The 17,114-nt window shown below is 35.8% G+C and overlaps 2 protein-coding genes across 2 annotated transcripts; both read left to right on the forward strand.

Annotated features, from left to right (window-relative positions):
• Positions 1-256: 256 nt before the first annotated feature.
• Positions 257-1,452, forward strand: LOC119080756. The gene is made up of 2 exons (XM_037189315.1): positions 257-812; positions 891-1,452. The coding sequence occupies exons 1-2, from the start codon at positions 290-292 to the stop codon at positions 1,361-1,363; spliced, it is 996 nt and encodes a 331-aa protein (XP_037045210.1). The 5' UTR covers positions 257-289; the 3' UTR covers positions 1,364-1,452.
• A 4,029-nt stretch (positions 1,453-5,481) lies between these two features.
• On the forward strand, positions 5,482-7,656 carry LOC119080728 (aminoacylase-1-like). The gene is made up of 7 exons (XM_037189245.1): positions 5,482-5,622; positions 5,959-6,092; positions 6,153-6,887; positions 6,949-6,983; positions 7,099-7,232; positions 7,301-7,361; positions 7,417-7,656. Exons 1-7 carry the CDS (start codon positions 5,573-5,575, stop codon positions 7,558-7,560), a joined length of 1,293 nt encoding a protein of 430 aa, XP_037045140.1. The 5' UTR covers positions 5,482-5,572; the 3' UTR covers positions 7,561-7,656.
• Positions 7,657-17,114: the final 9,458 nt, after the last annotated feature.

Raw genomic sequence — 17,114 nt, forward strand, 5'->3', positions numbered from 1 at the left:
GGATCAAAACATAGTCGATGAATTTGAAGCCATAGCTCCCGGCATACGAGTTGTCTACGACGAGGAATTGGAACTCTTAGGAGCACCTCTGCTTGAAAGCGCCATAGAAAGTTTCGCTAAGAGAAAATTCGATAAAATGTACGTTCTAATTAACCGATTAGCTTCACTGCAGCACCACTACGCATATTTCGTACTCAAAAATTGCATGGCGATTCCTAAGCTAGTCTACTTGTTTCGATGCGCTCCGTTATGGAAATTCCCAGATTTGCTTCAACAATTAGATTCCGACATGAAATCTGCCTTGGAGAAAATAACCAATGTTCAGTTGAATCACTCTCAATGGGTGCAGTCGAGTTTGCCAGTCAACTTAGGCGGATTAGGCATTCGCTCATTGTTGGACATCTCGCTACCAGCTTTCTTGTCCTCCGTGTACGGCGTCAAGGATTTCGTTTCTACATTAATCAGTTTACGGGATTACGAATCCGAAATCGCCCACTTTACGGAGGCATTGTCGCGATGGAGCGAGTTGAATGAAGACTTAACGCCAGAAAATCTACGCTCACAATTCAACTGGGATCAAATTAACTCCAAAAGAGTCGCATCTTCGTTGTCATTCCCCAACGATACCGAACTGTACCGCTTTCAACTGCTTCAGAACAAGATGTCAGGAGCATGGCTTAACGTTGTACCGAGCCCATGCATTGGAACGTTAATGAACAACGACGTTTTCCGCACATGCGTTGGTCTACGCCTTGGTACCAAAATCTGTCATCCATTCGTGTGCATTTGCGGAACCCAGGTAGATTCGCTGGGTCGTCACGGGTTGCATTGTAAAAATAACGCTGGAAAATTCTTCCGACACGCTCAACTCAATCGTACTTTGCACACGGGTTTGGCTTCCATTAATAGGAGTTCTTTGTTGGAACCACCCGGTTTATTCCGAGATGACGGCAAAAAACGCCCGGACGGCATTACATACACGGCTTGGGAGAAGGGCAAGGCTCTAGTGTGGGATGCGACTTGTGCCGACTCATTGACCGCATCGAATATGGCTGGGAGAACGAAGACACCGGGTATGGCGTCGGTAAAAGCCGCAAACCGCAAGCATGCGAAATATTCCAAACTTAAACGAAACTACCATTTCGTCGCATTTGCGGTAGAATCACTGGGTCCTTGGGCGAAAGAATCAGTGGATTTATTGAACAAGATCGGCGCTAATCTGATTCGCACAACTGGTGAACCGAAGTCGAGGACTTACTTGTTTCAGAGGGTTTCACTAGCCATCCAACATGGGAACGCAATGTGCATTATCTCCAGCATTCCGAAAAGCACCCCAATGGAAGAAGTGTATTTCGTTCAGTGATTTTCTTTGTTTTGTTCTTTTTTTTTATTTTTATTTAATTTTGATTGTACGTTAGCATGTTTACTGTAGAATGAATTGAAATAAAGTTTTCCTATTTATCTAGGTAAATATATCCTACATTAATATGTCGATAAGTTGGTCGTTTCCGCAATACAATAAAAGAAAATATTTCACGCGTAACACTGTCTTGTATATTACACAAATACTCGTTGCACTCGTATTTTGTGTAATGTACACGAGTGAATAACGCTGAAAATATTCTCCGCTATCATAATCTACTATTATTGGATTGGCGGAAACGACCAACTTATCGACATAATAATGTAAGCTTATGAACTATAGGTAAATAATAATGACGGCACGCATATTGCACACCATGACAAAATTAATGTTCGTTACAATACTCCGAAAAACAGTGTTTAATGTCGATAAATACATATACACGCCAATGCAATAATAGTAATTTATGCAATCGAGGTGCAATAGTTATTTATCTACCAAGGTAGATATGAAGGTATTTTTTCGCACTAGTTCTCGATTGTCGACCCGAGGCGAAGCCGAGGTCGACAAGACGTCGTGTGCGAAAAAATACCGGCATACCTACCGTGGTAGATACAACGTTTTTCGCAATTTCGGGCCATAATCACCTTTCCAATGCAAAACATGTCCTACATTTTGTTCCAAAATTCTTGTGTATACAGAAATTCATTTGAACGATCAAGAAGGCTGCATTATAATACACATTGCAATGTGATGTAAAGAGACGCGTTAAATGAAATCGAGTAGTCAATGCTTAGTATGTACGCTTCAACAATACGTTCGGTATAATTGTGTGACTCTATAGCCGAATGGCTAAAGTCGCTGCTTTGTGCTCAAAAGCCTTTCGGTGTCGGGGGTTCGATTTCTGGTCAATGCAAGATTTTTATTTATAATAATTTAGCCTTCGTTGAAGGTAATAGGTTCTTTAGCGTGCGAAAAAAAGTTGATATCGCACTGCGTGCGAAAAAAAAGTTGATAACGCACTGCGTGCGAAAAAAAGTTCATATTGCGCTGTGTCCGGGAATACAGTGAAATAAATACCTTCAAAACGACATTAAATGGATGCATGGAAAGGTGATGATTATGGACCGGAATTGCGAAAAAGTATATTAATAATGACGAAAATGACTTTCCGACTTGTACTCATTTTATACGACTCCGCTTTAGTTATTCTGTAATACATCTTCAAAATGTTGTACAGAGGAATTTTCTGTAAATGTTTTAATGAAATTCGTGTTTCAGAAGTAGAAATTTGGTAAATGAAATACATTTCCTCATTTTTTACTTTTATAACAGGCAATGTAGTAATTTCTTGAGTAATTTACATTTTTATACAATTTGATGTGGTTCGTGTTGGTTATGCAACGAAATATGGAAATGTGCAGAGAGAGGGAAAATGATGAAAATGAATAAATAGATTTCAAAATTATTAAGGGAAAATGTAAAAAATCTGTGATTCATAAAGAAAAATTTAAATTTAAAATAAACATAACCTACTTCACAACTCGCTTTGTTCGCTTTACTTTTTCTTTTCTTTTTCTTCTTTAAAATCTTGATTTCTGCTGTAGGAATGCAAACTTCTCATTGAAATGGAAGATGGGAATTTTAATTTTTGATTACATTAGTTAATATTGATTTAATGTCGTAGAATTCCATGAAAATATTTCGAACTCACTGCTTTTCAATGGTCGCAATAAGTTAATTTTTCTTGTCTGTTATAGACTATTGACCTATTATTTGATTCAATATCTAAATCGTACGGTTCGTTCATTTCAATGAGCTCATAAATTTTCAAATTCAACATATTGGAATATTTGGAGGTGCTACCTTTAAGTGAATCCTGGAAGAATCGATTTTGTCTCATTGTGTGCGTGATTAAGCGTATTGGTATAATCATCATTTGTGAAGTACTTCTTTTGTTTAAAATATCGCCTGGTACTAAGCGATGATTACATACAGCTGAGCTTAACTCAGAATCGGTATTTTGTTCCTAGAAACTGTTCACTTACTTCAACTGGTATCACGATTAGTCCAAGATTGTTTGGTCTTGCGTTAATTCAAGATTGTTGGCACCTTTTCTATTGACTGTATAATTCGGTGGCTTTGACTGCTCTTTATCTTTAATCAGTTGAGACGAGTGATGTGAAATCCGAAAGGTATTAGTCTAACAATTTGTCATGGTCAAAACGGCTACATTTTTCATTATATTCACCCTGAGGCTACACTACGTTGTAAGCAAATACTGTTCGAATGTCCGCATAAATAAAGTGGAAGCTGGGAACCATTACGAAAATAATTTATTATTTCCACCTGAACTGGCCAGTAAACAAACAGAAAAAACAAACAGACAAATGAAACAAAAGAGATAAAAAAACACACACAAATTCCCGAATCGCTCTAAGCCGATAAAAACAATGCAATTTTTCTTTTGATTTTAAACATATATTTTTCGTCCAGTGATTGAAGACCCAATAAAGATTCAACAGTTCCAACATTAATCGTTTTGAACCTAAAACCCTTACCGCACCAATTTATATTGACTAGAAACGATGGTTTGGGCTACAATAAATCTCTTTTCGAATTCATTCAATTTTTGCCATAGCTAAAACCGGTCGATTTTCGGTTTTGGACATATGTTTTGTTCGTTTTGATTACAGTGCACGGAGACTATGCTATGCATTTTTATTGATTGCATTGCTTGTCGGAATGCAAGCTTTCAATGTTAACCGATTTTAATTTAATAGTTTTTAATACAATTTTGTTGAGCTTTAGCTTTATATATGAAAATATAATAATCCGGGCAATGTGTCTTCGGATAGAGAAGAACATATTGAAAATAAATTAAAATTAAAATCTTCAAGTAGATTCTAAGAGGCATCGATGATTAGCTAAAATTGTAGCATACATTTGTGTGTTTCGTATTTCATTTTAAATGGTTTCCATAATCGATCTCATCGATGCAAATTGCTCGTGTGTTTGGCGCCCAAGTAAACGAAAAGAATCAACTTTTATCACTCCCAAACATTTGCGTACTATTCGATTAAATATAGTTTGTTCTTGATACACTTCTATAAAGTCCGTAGACGAAGACATAACCTTTTGTTCGGGTATGTTTTTGGAATGTATATGTCAGGTCAGGTCAATAGGTTATGATTTTTCTTTGTTGCTGTAGTATTGAAATGAGTCTTACCCTGTCATTCATCTGTTATCGATAACGACGACAAAAATAATGACAAGCTCTGGGTAATATGGTCGCTTATATAGTAAAATGCATGTTAAAAAAATTGAAGTACAAGATTTGAAATCAACCCATTTATTAGTATATTACTTCCGAGGCTCCCCTTCGGGTCGGGCTGTAACACCCCACTTATCAAATAACAACTTGGAACCTCGTAAGTACAATGCTTTACGTGATAAGGCAATGTAAACGAAAATGAAACATGCCGTAACACGTAAAATACTTTGATCGATGGAAGTAATAGTCCCGATAATAATACTGGTCATATGCTTGCCGTGTATAACAGGTTAAATTATCACGACCTGGGACTCGATACCTGAGTCAAGTTGCTAATATTGAATAATAGGAGAAATAAAATCCTAACGTTTCACAACGTAAAGTCGAAATCATGAGAACGTTCCAAAAATATAAGGAATATTGTATACATATACAAGCTTGCACTTAGGTACTATAAATGTAGCGATAATTGAAATTACTTTTTATTACCAAAACTGATTTGTGTTTTATGACCATAATCATTCATTATCGGTCATCGTAAATTTTACTTATGATATGTCTTATTAATAACCTTTGTCAAAATTATGATAATTACAATAATCGTTTACACCGCCCATAATTGGAAAGTTATACAAATGGAAGTGAAATTGCTCACGTTTTTTTGTTTTAATCTTAACTACCTATGAGTAAGATTGATGAGACTCTAAAATATTGCAAATTTAAATGTGACTTTGGCGCATGTGACAATAAAGATTCTGATATTTTACGGTTCTATCAAAGATTTGATTTTGTCGGCACCTTGAATGGATTGACATTGAAGTGCTTTCATATCTGGCAATAACAGTAACAGCTTTTGTTCATTCATTTAAATAGGAGGTCGGTTTTAATTTCTTCAGTTCAGCCGGTTCAGATCGACTATTCACATCACAACCAAAATGTTTACTAACAAGTGTCGGTCAGGTCTTCTTGGCTTTGCAGTGTTATGGTATTGTAGAATTTTGTCAATTGGGTGTTTACATTTCATTAGAAATTATTGGAAATGTGCATCGTCTTATTCAATTACTTAAGTTTGTTGCATTCACAAGTAAATTGTTGTGGTGCTTTTGATCCTTTGATCGTTTTTGTCACCAAAATTTAATGCAAAATTTGTCAGTTCCCGCTTCGATAACTTGTAAATGTAAAAAGAGACTGAAAGCACATTTTGGACGAGCGACCGTGTTTGCAAATCATTTTTTCTTCAAAGTTCATTCCTATTCGGGGCATTCTACTATCTAGATTAAATACTAATTTCCTTCTTGTAAGCCTTTTGTTAAATTTAAAGCGCTATTTTGGGAATTTCCTTGGGAGACACCGTTCCAGAACTTCCAACAACTTCGCCTTGGTATGGTAATGAGGAGATTCGAATATTCCGTGAATACTTAAGATATCCGACAGTTCATCCAAACATCAATTATGGTAATATTTTCGAACTCAGATGAGTTCCCTTCACTAAAATTATCCCGATTATGTTCTCAGAGCCATGCGTTGAATTTTTGAAACGACAAGCGGCAGGTCTGGGCCTTCCAGTTTCTGTTGTCTATCCTGTTAACGCACAAAATCCAGTGGTTGTCATTACATGGCAAGGATCCCAACCGGACCTTCCGTCAATTATGTTAAATTCGCACACGGATGTTGTACCAGTGTTTGAACAATTTTGGACTCATCCACCATTCGCTGCTGATGTAGACGAAACCGGACGAATCTATGCACGAGGTACACAAGATACAAAAGGACTTGGAATGATACATTTAGCCGCTATTCGAGCACTCAAGCGAAACGGCGTACAATTGAAACGTACTATTCATGTTACATTTACCCCCGACGAGGAGCTTGGCGGTTTCAATGGAATGGCAGGTTTTGTGGCAAGTAATGAATTCAAGGCTTTGAATGTCGGGTATGCATTGGACGAAGGTGGTGTTTCGCCAACAAATACTATCGGTGTATTCTACGATGAACGATGTCCGTGGCAGATTGAATTTATCTGCAATGGACCGACCGGGCATGCTTCACTCTTATTCGAAGGTACGGCTGGTGAAAAGATTACGTACTTGATGGACAAGTTTATGAAAATGCGAAAAGATGAAGTGAAGAAATCGAAAAAAGGAGTCGCTGCTGGAAAAGTGACATCAATCAATCTAACCGTGCTAAAAGGCGGTGTTCAGGCTAATGTTGTACCGCCAGAACTCAGGGCCATTTTCGACGTACGTCTAGGTGAGTGTCATTAGTGTCCCATTTTTGGTTGAATTTAACCTTCAAAATTGCTTCTAACTAGGTGTTGATGTAGACCACGCCGCTTTCGAAAGACAAGTGAGTAGGACGTTGATAAAAATGAAATTTGAATATATTTCAACTTGCAAAGCGAATCTTTTGATCAAACGTCCCCTCTGCATTTGTTTAATTTAATGTTGATATTGTTCGATAGATTAACAAATGGTGTAAAGAAGCGGGAGGTAACATCACTATAAATTACTTGATTAAAACTCCGAAAGCCCCGGCCTCGCGTACTGATTCGACCAATCCAATGTGGGCTGTGATTGAAACTACAGCCAAAGAATTGTAAGGCATTTTAATTCTGACAAAAATGAAATGGACAACACTTTGAGCTTTTCCCAATCACTTTTCAGTAACATAACAGTGGTTCCTTCCATATTAGTTGGTGCAACCGATATGAGATTTTTGCGTAGAGTACGTTTGATAATGAAAACAATGTAAAAAATCTTACCATTTTGATGTTGTACAGGAAAACATTCCCGGATTTGGTTTCTCACCAATAATAAATACACCGCTCTTGGTTCACGATAACAATGAGTTCGTGACTGCGGATGCATATTTAGCCGCCATTAATTTCTTTACGAAGGTGCTTACCAATCTGGGCAAAATTTAATCACTAGCTGATGCGTGCTGGATTCTCACATATTTTTATACAGAGATGTTCTAGTATGATAGAAATATTGCGCAAATATATGCAATTGTTCAACTACTTTGTCCTTTGATTTGATTTTCTCTACACTGCCAGTCCTTTTAACCGCCCAATTTGGGCTTGATATGATACAGGCAGTAGGGTTCATAGTTATAGAATCTTTTACTTGATTTAATCAAGTATTTTTGATAAACAACTGAACCCAGTGCCGTTTTGAATATAGACACTGTACAACGAACTATCATGACGCCAAAAAAAAAACTGAAGACTGGCGCTAAAAATGACAAGAACGCAAATTGATGAATGTTTTCATGTTTTGGCACTCTGCATGAAAACTTACAAGTGCAACGTCGATTAATTTGGTCCAATGTCCAAAGTTTGGGCACAAACCAAATGTGTTGAATTTTTCTTTAAACCTTATGCACAAATGAAGTGAAATAATGAAGTGGTGAATTTATGATTTTATGTTTGAAATATATTTCGGAAAAAATCGTCCAAAGTTGCGGTGATTCTCATGAAAGTAAATAAAAACTTTGGACAAAGTCGTCCAAAGTTACGGTCAGCTTCTTTGTATGAAAATAAATTAAAAACTTTGGACAGAGTCGTCCAAAGTTACGGTCAGCTACTTCTCATGAAAACTTTGGACAGAGTCGTCCAAAGTTACGGTCAGCTACTTCTCATGAAAACAAGTTGAAAACTTTGGACAGAGACCGTAACTTTGGACGACTTTGTCCAAAGTTTTCAACTTGTTTTCATGAGAAGTAGCTGACCGTAACTTTGGACGACTATGTCCAAAGTTTTTGATTCATTTTAATGAGAAGAAGCTGACCGTAACTTTGGACGACTCTGTCCAAAGTTTTCAACTTGTTTTCATGAGAAATAGCTGACCGTAACTTTGGACGACTATGTCCAAAGTTTTCAACTTGTTTTTATGAGAAGTAGCTGACCGTAACTTTGGACGACTTTGTCCAAAGTTTTTATTTACTTTCATGAGAATCACCGCAACTTTGGACGACTTTTTCCGAAATATATTTCAAACAGAAAATCATAAATTCACCACTTTATTATTTCACCTTATTTGTGCATGAGGTTTAAAGATAAATCCACCACAGTTGGCAGGCCCGGACTGGCCATATATGGCAACTAGGCAAAGCACAAGTGCGCCTTTTGGATTTTGCGCCTTTTCAGAAATAAAATGTATGTACTATTGTATCGCTGGTCTAGATGATATTATGAAACGTAAAAGGCGCTAATTGTAATTTCTATATTTTGTCGTTGAAAAACGCGAAAATTTTCGCCTGCGGCGCTAACGAAGGAAATCGTTAAACCTTCAACGGAATACAGTTTCACCTTCGATTTCTGTCGAAAGAAATGAGTTTTCTTTAGTTGCTTGACGGGTCAGATTCTTTGACTGACTGTCTGAATTTCGATTTTGGTTACCTTAATTTGAAATGAAACTCATTGAACAATCCATTTTTATTCCATACAAAGAAACACCAAGAAATGTTTTTGCTGTTGTTGGTGAAACTTTGGGATTTTTAAACGGAAAGTTCGGTTGGTCGATTTTCACATGATTATGATTTAGCCTAAATACGACTAAAATAAAAAAAAAACAGTCAAGAAGAATCGCCAAAGTAAAATCGCCAAAAAAAATTTCTTGGCGATTCTTCAGACTTCGGCGTTTCTTCACACTTTGGCGATTTTTCTTGGTGTTTCCTCGTTTTTTGTTATTTTGTTAAATCACAAGAAAAATCGGCAATGCGAGAAGAAACGCCAAAAAATGTGAGGAACGACCAATTTTCCATTCTTGGCGTTTCTTCGTCGATTCTTCTTGGTGTCTCTTCGCACTTTGGGGTTTTTTCAGGTGATTCAGCAAATCAACAAAAGATGATAAAACTCCAAAAATCTCTAAAGTTTAAACAAGCGTCTTCACATAAGAAACGTTATTTCGTAGAAGGATAAAATGGCTAGGATCTTACGAAGCGCGTTTATGTTACATTTTGTAAAAGGTTAAAATTACTATGATCTCGCGATGTGCCTTTATATTACATTTCGTAGAAGGATAAAATTGCTAGGATCACACTAAACGCTTACGTTTCGTAAATGGATAAAATTCGCTAAAGTGTGATGAAACGTGAAGATATAAACAAATCATTTTTGTGTTTTTTCACACCTCGACGATTTTTTTTGCGTTTGGTGATTCCTCTTGTCGATTGACCATTTTTTATTTGTTACATCGCCAGAAAAAATCGCCAAATTGTGAAGAAACGACAGAAAGACAAATTTTCTATTCGTGGCGTTTTTTCCCATTTCTTAGCTTTTCTTCCTTTTTCTGACGTTTCTTTACACTTTGTGGATTTTTCTTGGCAATTTCTTTTTTTGGCGATTCATCACAAGAATACTAAAAAATCAGGGAAATCGGTTTATTAGCGTTTTTCACTTTTAATGTATTTGGTAATTTTCTAATAATTCTTATTTTAATCCTAAGCAAGTTTTCAATAGAATTTCAGCTTCGAACGGTTCATAAAAAAAAATTCGCTCGCTCTGCTCGCGTAGTATACTTAACAATTTAGTACTTTTATCAATTCCAACTGTAGCATAACAAACTGTATCCGAAATAATGTATAGGATTTGTGCAAGTAACAACTGAAAGAGAGCATATGCTTATATTCTTTCTAAATAATAAGTTTTCGTTTTTTGCGCCTTTCGACTCATCGCACAAGTGCGCCTTTTGGGAGCCAGTCCGGCCCTGACAGTTGGTTTGTGTACAAACTTTGGACATTGGACCAAACTCAGCGACATCAAATGCACCTGCTTGGGACGGTTGATTTAAGGCACTTTCGCTTGTAGGCGTTCGACCTACAATCCGCGAAATTGCCTAAAATTAAGCATCCAGGACAGGTACACAAATAACTTACAGTACCAGTGGCGCCTTAAACGTAAACGTGTTTAGCCTGTGGTGAATATGTGATTACAATAGAAATCCCAGTAATTTTTCCGATCACGTCAACGGAAAAATGCTGATGTGTTTTCAGCCCTGAAAAGGAGCCCTGAACCCTGCCCTGACAAACTTATGTTGGGGATTTTATCGTGCGAAGTACCAGTCTAGGTACAATTTGTCTGAGCTCTTAGAATGGCGCTAGGTTCGTATCACTATGAAGTATTTCGGTAATGAAAGGGTTTCAAATCTCATCTCAAAGAGCCTAGTATAGAGACTGAAAAGTTTTGGTGGACTGTGTTAGAACCAGCTGCCATCTGCTCACTATCGTTTTAAATTAGTTCTGCATTTCGGTGGATGGTTTACTGTTCACGACGTAATTGGCCTTCTTGATAACCAAGGGAAGACCAACAAGGAATCCGAAACTAATTTTTTAAGCAAACGTTTACTTTTGTTAACGCACTATTTTGATACTAAATCCCACACCGGGTTGATTTGAAATTTGACTTCCTTAGCTTCACCATTTTGTTGATTTTTTGAGAACCGAGCCAGTTGCATTCATTGTTTGAAATTAATTGCAAGTAACGTTTCCTAATGAACTTCTCCTCAAAAAAAAGCCACGACATAGTCGAGTCGAGCTAAGAGCATATAAATAACTTTCCTTCTAAATAAGTCAAGTATTTAATGATATGGTAAAAAATTCCTCAACATTTATTTATGTAGATTATGGTGAAATCCCCAAAAGGATTTAAAACCAACGTTCTTATTTGTTACTATACGACACATATACTTTGAATCCCAATCCTTTCTGTGTCCTGTTTTATGTCTGTTAACCCCTTTATGCATACAGATGTAGTGAGTGTACACATCGTCAGTTTTCTTCGGTTTATAAGAAGCACAATACCCATCATGGTTCGAAATTTTAATAATATATACAACCAGCGACACTGTATATATCCATACGTGTGCATGCACATACATTATATGTATATGTACAACGTGTGCACATAAGAATCATAATATTATTTGGTACAACATAAATTCACCTTATATACAATGTGTCTAAATACAAGAAAATGTTTCCTGAAGCTATTTTATGTCGGAGAAAAAGTGTATGGAAAGTATTCAATGCAATGTTCCATAGACGTACCATACATCTACTAACGTATATAGCCATATAATGATTTCATTGTTTCATATATGCTCGAAAATAACCAACCTTCCTTTTTGCCGTGCAGGTTTTAAAGCACATCTATACTTATATACGGACAGTAAGGACATGAATGCACTTGTTCACTGTATATTTCAGTAGCAAATATAGGAAGAACAGGTGGTTTATGTGTAAAATTGCTAATGGCTTGTAAAGTACGCCCGAAGCAGCCCATAAACTCCATTACACATTTTATATTGATTGCTTCGAAAGTCAAATGCATTTTTACTTATAAATAATAAAACGACTGCTGGTAATAAGAAACGATTAAAGGAAAAGACCAAAGAGACAAATTGTTTGTTTTTTTTTACAAATCAATTTACGTTGGACGTGGTGTGTAAAGTCCTTTTTATGAAACCAAATTCATTGAATTGTTTTATTGTCTTCTGATTAATCAATTAGTCATGGCTGTACTCTCTACCCTCTGCTTTCGTACGGGGCTAAAAGTGTGCATTAAATTTTGATCTAAAATGACCGGTGGCGCTACGATTTCGGTTTGAATCGGTTTGAAGGTTACCCAAAAAATGACTTCTGATCCGAGTGCTCGGATCTAAACGCAGTTCAAAACCGCTTTGCTTAGTCTTCAGCTAGATCTTTCCACATAGTCGATTTGTGAAAAAAATGACATTTCCCAAACATTTTCAAGATTCTTCAGAAAATGATGAAACAGAACTGTTGCCTACCGGCGTTTTTTTTAATTTTTCATCGATAAACGACGTTATTGTGAGCAAAAAATTGTTCTACGGCATGTCTCTAAAATTTTTAATTTATTTTACACCGCTGCTCTAGGTGTATTTTTAGTGCAATTTGGTACATCTAACACGAACGAATTGAGAATTAATTGTAATTTTTTAGAATTTTATTCTATATGAATCGAGTTGCACGTCTCCGTATGACTTTCAACAGATTCATCTAATAAATACTGAAGCTAAAATCAAATTTTTATCACTCTCGTACTCTACGTACGTCGTCAACAATTCGTTGTACTATTACTATGTTATTACTAAATTATTATATTGAATTAGATTGAAAAGACATTATACCTAGATAGTCTTACGCTGACAAAAAATTACTTGCGGCAGATAACGCACCTCCAGGTAACTTTTTGTGTGGAAAATCACGTTACCTGCTGCAGGTAATGTGCTTTTTATTTTAGAAAAAAGTTCACCTGGAGCTGAATCTGAAAGTTTTTGTCAGTGTAGATCAACTTATTTACAATAAACGAACTTTCATAGTTGATGGAAACTTTAAGATGAAACAAGACCGAATTATTCAAAAATAAACTTTCTAAAAAAAAACAACATTTTTTCAAAGTAAATAAATTAATGAATTCCTGCCGTTTCGTGTAACAGACGACATACAAGGTACAGGCGGAACATACTTTATAACAAATACAGGATAACATATTCAATAAAACTTTGACTAAAAATAATTTTATCAACACAAATAAAGTTGAAAACTTTCAAAAAACTTTTTAAATTTATGGCACACCTTTATTGCACTATTCCACCAACGAAGGACGGACGAGCCGGAATAACAGTTTTAAGACCATCTCTACTACTATACCTCCACCGACACGGCAAACATATAATCTATCAAATAAATTCAAGAATTAACTTCTTTTTTTTTCATTCGCCGGACGTTTTTATTCAAAATCATTTCATTTACAGAACTAATGCAGGAAAAAAATTTAAATTCGAAATATAAAAGTTCCTTTTTTATAACATTTTCTGACACTTTTTCCACAATTGTTTGTAAAACACGTACACCGGGAAAGTTTCGCTTTAAAGTAAAACTTTTCTCCAGCTCTCTATCGATGGCCAAACGAAGTAAATGCTTATATAGTCTTTATAGGAAAATAAAGTTTTTTTTTCCCATTTTTTATTTTCATCGAATTGAAATGCATCAATTGGTTTTTTTTCTGGAATATTTTCTTTTTTGCATGTTCGAAGAACTTTGTACAACGAAAAATGTGAGACAAAATACAGGTTCATGTTACATTGTACATACCAGTATATAATATACACCCCATACGTACATATACATTGTACATAATACACTTTTGATATGTGACTGAAATAAAGTGTTTTCAACTTTTATTTGTTTCGTCAACGGTGTATACGAGGTGTATACTAAATTTTTGTTTTCGGAACACAACACAGAAATGCAGAAATGGGATCTGTTTGCATGATTCGAAATGTATGTTTCAGATGATTTTACAAAATGTTGCATTCTTGTCGTTTCAGCGTTTAGAGTAAATTATTGTAATTTGTAAAGATTCTGAAAGTATTCCGAAACTTCTTCCTCGAAGTGTATTATCAAATGGTCGATGACGACCTAGTTTCGAGAAATTTTGTTTCTCTTTCGATGGTATCTTTTGGGGCAGTACCTATATGGATGGTTGGTTATAGTCGCGCGTTATTTTGTTTTGGGTGAGCGTTATAAATAACTCGATTTAACAATATTTTCATCGAATTGGTACCAATCTGATGAAAATAATGGTAAAGTGATTTAAAAAATTTGTGAAATGACATTTTCAAACCTGTCTACGATTTTCTTGCTTTTTTGGTAGAAGCGAGACGAACGCTTCAGTTTACGAAACTAAACGTTGACCAATGTATATATTTCACAATGTCATTTAATTTTCAACTTTGATGCATAGGGCTCATATGCTTAGTATGATAAATCGAATTCATCTCACTTACTCTAGCCTTGAATTCACTTCTAGTTTATTTCCGTGACTGAAAGTCAGGGTCTAACCGCTAAAAATGTAAATGTGATTCCATACCTGATTTTTTTAATTGAGTAAAGCGGAATGAGTGGTATAATTCTCCCCCATATGAAACCTCATATTGTCATGACGCAGTTTGTTGGCCAATGTTGAAGATTTTATTGTACACTTTTGGGTTGGTATGGTAAGAGATGGTGTTAGATATAGCTGTAACTTCCTATCGCGAAGTTAGAACTGACTTGCCTTCCTACAAGATTTGTTGCCGGCCGGTTTTTATTTTACATTTTCCTCCAATGATTTATGATTTAAAACCAAAGTTAACGGTAAAACCAGAGTTAATAAATCCACTCAACAGACATGGTATTGCCACGGTTATCTTTATGAAAATGAATACATGAAAATATATCGTGCAGACTTAAAATTTATTGGTTTCAGATTAACAATAACATCATCAACAACAAAAAAAAGTGCCACAAAATTGCTTCTTTCTTGTGTTGAACTCCCGTTAGTCTGTTGACTTTACATTTCCGTAAGCTTCAGTTTATACACAGAGCAAATTTTGGAACGCTACACAATTTGCATAGAAAAATAAGCACCGAACGAACGAAAATTCCAGTTTTATTATTAATGGAATATAAATGTTCCCTTGTGCTTCACATTTAATCGATGTATACCACAGCAGCATGTTCGAATTGTTCAGTTTTTAATTAAAGTAAAATAGATTTTAATTTAAATCAACAGCCATGAAGTCAAGTCAAATACCCTAATTCGGTATATCATTTCTGAAAGGCAGGGGAAGTGAAGCAGTGGAAATACGTATAGTTCTCACTGTTCTGCGTCGGACACCAGAATAGAAAGAGTAGATGTTTGCTAACTAATCTAAAAGCTTAAGCACGAGTTGAAGTCATGGATTGCAATCTATTTCACATGTCAAATGCAAAACATTTCGCGTCACAAATGTCAAACCAAAGGACTAGAGATTTGCAGACTGTTTTTCGTTGTACTCTTCGTCTACTCTATATAGCTCTACTCTAAAATTAAAGCAGACGGCACCATGAATTTTCTTCTTAATTGATTCGTAGCCGACTCTAATGCATCATTCGTTTTTTAATTTCAAATCCGACTACCAACAGTTACTGCATACTACTTCAACCGAAACATTTTATGAACAGAAATTTCTGTAATCATTTTCCATGCATTTATAAACTGAAATTAACAAAAGATTTCAGTCTAATTACACTTAAGAGCAATGTACTCAGCTCACCCAGTGTTATAACGTCCCGCAAACAATATGTTGATACTCCTTTTGTACGATACATATGTTATGTTATATATATACCTATCATCAACCGGCAACCATACACACGATGACTACTTAAAAACACATTCTGCCATACGGCATTTTGAATATTTTATAAAATAATTTTATAATCCACCGTCAAAAGAGCTGTAAGCACAATATAGCAAAACCTTATTTGCACACGTTGATTCTGAAGATTAAAAATCTAAAAAAAAAAAATTAAAAAAAATTGTCTGACATCGTCACGTAAACCAATGTATATGCAAATATGAATCGTGATGTGCAACTAAACTTTTGCCAGACAGTTTTGGCCTATATTAGGGATGGAATACATGTGGATGCCAGTCGAGAAGACGATTGTATTTATATGGTAGTAGCGGTGGGAGGTGGGAAATTTGAAAATGGTACGCTCTGAAATTGTATATAAAATGGAATGGTAAGCTGGCGTTAGGTTATTACTATCTGATTCAGGGAAAACATTTTTCATTGCATATACACACACATAGGCATTATGGGTAGGCAGTTTTATGTTACATCTCCAGTTTACGCTATCCTGTACGGTTTAGAATGGCAGATACATCGTTGATGGCAAAAATGGGAAAATGTGATAATAGCAGAGCAGTTTTTCGCTTGTATTCCGTTTTGTTGCTGATGGCTCCTCGGATTACAAGTTAAATTTTCAAAGTGGAAAATAATTTAATTTTTATTTTCGTGTCTTCTTTTGTGTCAATGGAATTGTGTCCTTTAGCTTTGATCACTCTGACTATATGGTATCATATTTGAGTGCATCAATTCGAAAAGTGAGGAACTAGTTTAATAACTTTAATATTAGGTAGACCTAAGTCTAATCAGTATCCTTTAAGAGTCAATTCGCCAAAACTTCGAACAACTTAAAAACAAGCCATCAGCAATTTTCAGCGGGTACACAGTAATCGATTCAGGTGATCCTCCTGAGTCATTTGCAACAAAAAACAAGGCATCAGAACAGTCGGAGCGTTTGCTGCGACTTAGCCCCGTACAACCCGTAATTCTATTTCGTTCGCAACCATTATACGTCCGTAGCCCTAATAAGCCCGGAACCCTAATACGTCTACAACCCTCTAATGCGTCTGTTACCAAAATGCAAGTCAAGTTGCGCATTGTCAAATTTACTGAAACTGTTCATTTTTTAAATTGCGCATAGCGCAATTACGAAAGCCCGTACGAAGTACCTTTCAAATAAAACCAACAATTTACGACATTATTTTAGAAACCCAAAATTTTTTTCCAACTTTCCATTGGGTATTCAATTACCTCTCAAATGAAACAAAAACTAGAAAAATCGGTTGAGATTTACTCG

This window comes from Bradysia coprophila, unplaced genomic scaffold (genome assembly GCF_014529535.1).
Source record: "Bradysia coprophila strain Holo2 unplaced genomic scaffold, BU_Bcop_v1 contig_350, whole genome shotgun sequence".
Taxonomy (NCBI): domain Eukaryota; kingdom Metazoa; phylum Arthropoda; class Insecta; order Diptera; family Sciaridae; genus Bradysia; species Bradysia coprophila.

What these genes read in the sequence shown, in the direction of transcription:
- LOC119080756 (XM_037189315.1), top strand. Translation starts at nt 290, where the DNA reads ATGAAATCTGCCTTGGAGAAAATAACCAATGTTCAGTTGAATCACTCT. An exon ending in AACCCAGGTAGATTCGCTGG is followed by an intron (nt 813 to 890) that starts GTCGTCACGGGT and finishes CTTTGCACACGG; the next exon opens with GTTTGGCTTCCATTAATAGG.
- LOC119080728 (XM_037189245.1), top strand. Translation starts at nt 5,573, where the DNA reads ATGTTTACTAACAAGTGTCGGTCAGGTCTTCTTGGCTTTGCAGTGTTA. An exon ending in TCATCCAAACATCAATTATG is followed by an intron (nt 6,093 to 6,152) that starts GTAATATTTTCG and finishes TTATGTTCTCAG; the next exon opens with AGCCATGCGTTGAATTTTTG. An exon ending in ACGCCGCTTTCGAAAGACAA is followed by an intron (nt 6,984 to 7,098) that starts GTGAGTAGGACG and finishes ATTGTTCGATAG; the next exon opens with ATTAACAAATGGTGTAAAGA.